The sequence below is a fragment of the Agrilus planipennis genome, unplaced genomic scaffold (assembly GCF_000699045.2).
Source record: "Agrilus planipennis isolate EAB-ADULT unplaced genomic scaffold, Apla_2.0 scaffold398, whole genome shotgun sequence".
Taxonomy (NCBI): Eukaryota; Metazoa; Arthropoda; class Insecta; order Coleoptera; family Buprestidae; genus Agrilus; species Agrilus planipennis.
Window position 1 is genome coordinate 90,194 of NW_020439050.1, and position 2,517 is coordinate 92,710.

The 2,517-nt window shown below is 36.4% G+C and overlaps 1 protein-coding gene across 1 annotated transcript; it reads left to right on the top strand.

The window, feature by feature from the left end:
- Positions 1-309: 309 nt before the first annotated feature.
- LOC112905137 lies at positions 310-1,522 on the top strand. The gene is made up of 3 exons (XM_025976948.1): positions 310-432; positions 494-859; positions 896-1,522. Exons 1-3 carry the CDS (start codon positions 310-312, stop codon positions 1,202-1,204), a joined length of 798 nt encoding a protein of 265 aa, XP_025832733.1. The 3' UTR covers positions 1,205-1,522.
- Positions 1,523-2,517: the final 995 nt, after the last annotated feature.

Sequence of the window (2,517 nt, forward strand, 5' to 3'; positions counted from 1 at the left end):
CAAGATTCAAATACAATTGACGTAACAACTGTGTCGGACACTTCAAATGTAGGGTATTTACTCGAGGTGGATCTTACATATCCACGGCATCTACACGATCTACATCGAGACCTACCGTTCTGTCCTGAGCATAATGCTCCTCCCAATTGTAACACCGGTAGTAAACTTTTGGCAACATTATACGATAAGACACGATACGTTATACATTATCGTGCATTAAAACAGGCGATAAAGCACGGGCTTATCATCACCAAAATTCATCGTGCTCTAAAATTTAATCAATCTCCTTGGCTTAGAGCCTACATTGACATGAATACTGCGTTGCGTCAGGCGGCTACGAATGAATTCGAAAAGAACTTGTTCAAGCTTATGAACAATGCTGTATTTGGTAAAACGATGGAGAACATTAGGAAGCGATCTGTTGTAAAATTGGTAAGCAAATGGAACGGGGCGTTATGGGGCTGAGGCACTTATAGCAAAGCCCGAGTTTAAGGCGGCCACTATTTTCAACGAAAATTTGGTCGCCATTGAACTTAATAAGACAGAGGTGTATTTTAATAAACCGATATACGTTGGCATGTCGATTTTGGATCTGGCTAAAACCACCATATACGATTTCCATTGTGAGTACACGTTGCCCGAATTTGGTGAGGACTGCTCTGTCTTATACACCGACACCGACAGTCTTATATACGAAATTCGTAATAAAGACATATACGAAGTGATACAGCGTGACTGTCATACACGTTTTGATACCAGCGATTATCCGCAAGACAACAAGTACAACATCCCACAGGTAAATAAAAAAGTTTTAGGGATGATGAAAGACGAGTTTAACGGCGTACCAGTTGAATTATTTGTCGGTCTGAGATCGAAAATGTACGCCGTTAAACAGACTGTAAATAATAGCAACGCGATTAGAACAGAAATCGGCTTGACGAAAAAGATTAAAGGTATTAAAAGGTCTGTTATTAAACGGGTCATTACGCTCGACGACTTCGTCGAATGTGTTGACAATTTTAAAACTAAATACATTTCTCAAAATTTAATAAGATCCGAAAAACATGCAGTTTTTTCCATAACACAAGATAAGATCGCGTTAAATCCCCACGACGATAAAAGGTATTTAATTAAGGGATCGTATGAGACCTTTCCCTGGGGACATTACTTCATTAAGGACGACGGCGATGAATCCTTAGAATAGGTTGTTTTTAGCTGTTAAGCTCAAGTTTTTGAATATATGTATATACTTAATATAAACTGTACGGCACAGTCCGGGTTTGTTTTCCTATCGTAACAAAGTAATTAGTGTAATAATAGGCATTAATATTAGGAAAATAGAAGTTAATTTTTGGTATAGGTAAAGCAAATTTGATGTACATAGGTAAATACCAGGTGTATATGAGTAATGTTAATTTATTTTCGCTGTTCTAATCATATATGGTAATAATAATAAGTCACCTGTTTAGTCAACCATCCGTTGTATATCAAACACTTATTTAATAAAAGCAAATGAATTATTCGTCTCTTCTTTATAGATTCCGTTACTTAATACGAATATCTATACGCTTACACATATGAATAAAGCATTGCATGTGTCTATCTACGTTAGTGTGTAAATACTGCGTTTCACCAACACATGCTCACTGCACATTAAACGATAAATTTTTATTATGTAACATTCAAGGTCAATAAATATTATTAATTACATTCATTAGCAATGAGGTAAACGAAAAACAAAAGCTTCTTTAATTATAACTACTCTCATGGTACACATGCATACACATACTGGTACATACATACATAGCAGATAGCCGCCAATTGTACTTATAATTCGATCAAGGTCGCTTAGGATGCTCTCACACAGACGCACGCACACTTTACAAACAAACACACACACACACGCACACAGACACACACATATACACGCAAACATTCGCACGCGCGGCGTATTGTTAGCGTAAATACATCAACGGTGTGCAATATTTACTTTTATGTTACCGTTGCACTGAAGACTCTATGTTTAGTCGGTTGGTTAACACGTCGGTCTAGCAGCATTAAAGCTGTTTTGCCTTGGATCGAACCAGAACTCTGTTCACAGTTTTTTTTCAGAAAAAAAAAATGTCGCAACAAGGCNGAGTCCCGCCACTCCAATTCAAATTCAGCTAACTGTAAGACAGCAAAAATCCGTAAATTAGAAATTGTAATTAGTTTTTTCTAATGGGATGGCAGGGCTATTGGTGAACCCCAAAAAAAGCTAACGCGCCTTGGCAATACTTCAATTGTGGTGTGGAAATTTGCTTTAATAAAATTACAATTATCGAGATGAAATTCATGTAGGTACCTAACAATGTTTACACCTAATCTTTTGTCTTTTCTATTTTGTTCTTAATACCTACATGTTGAAGTGTATTTTAAATAACGTCACATACTATCAGTGATGAACAAATGTTAGTTATTTAATAATTCAATTCATTTTTATCGTAATGGGTGTCTAAAAATCATGTGTAACGACCT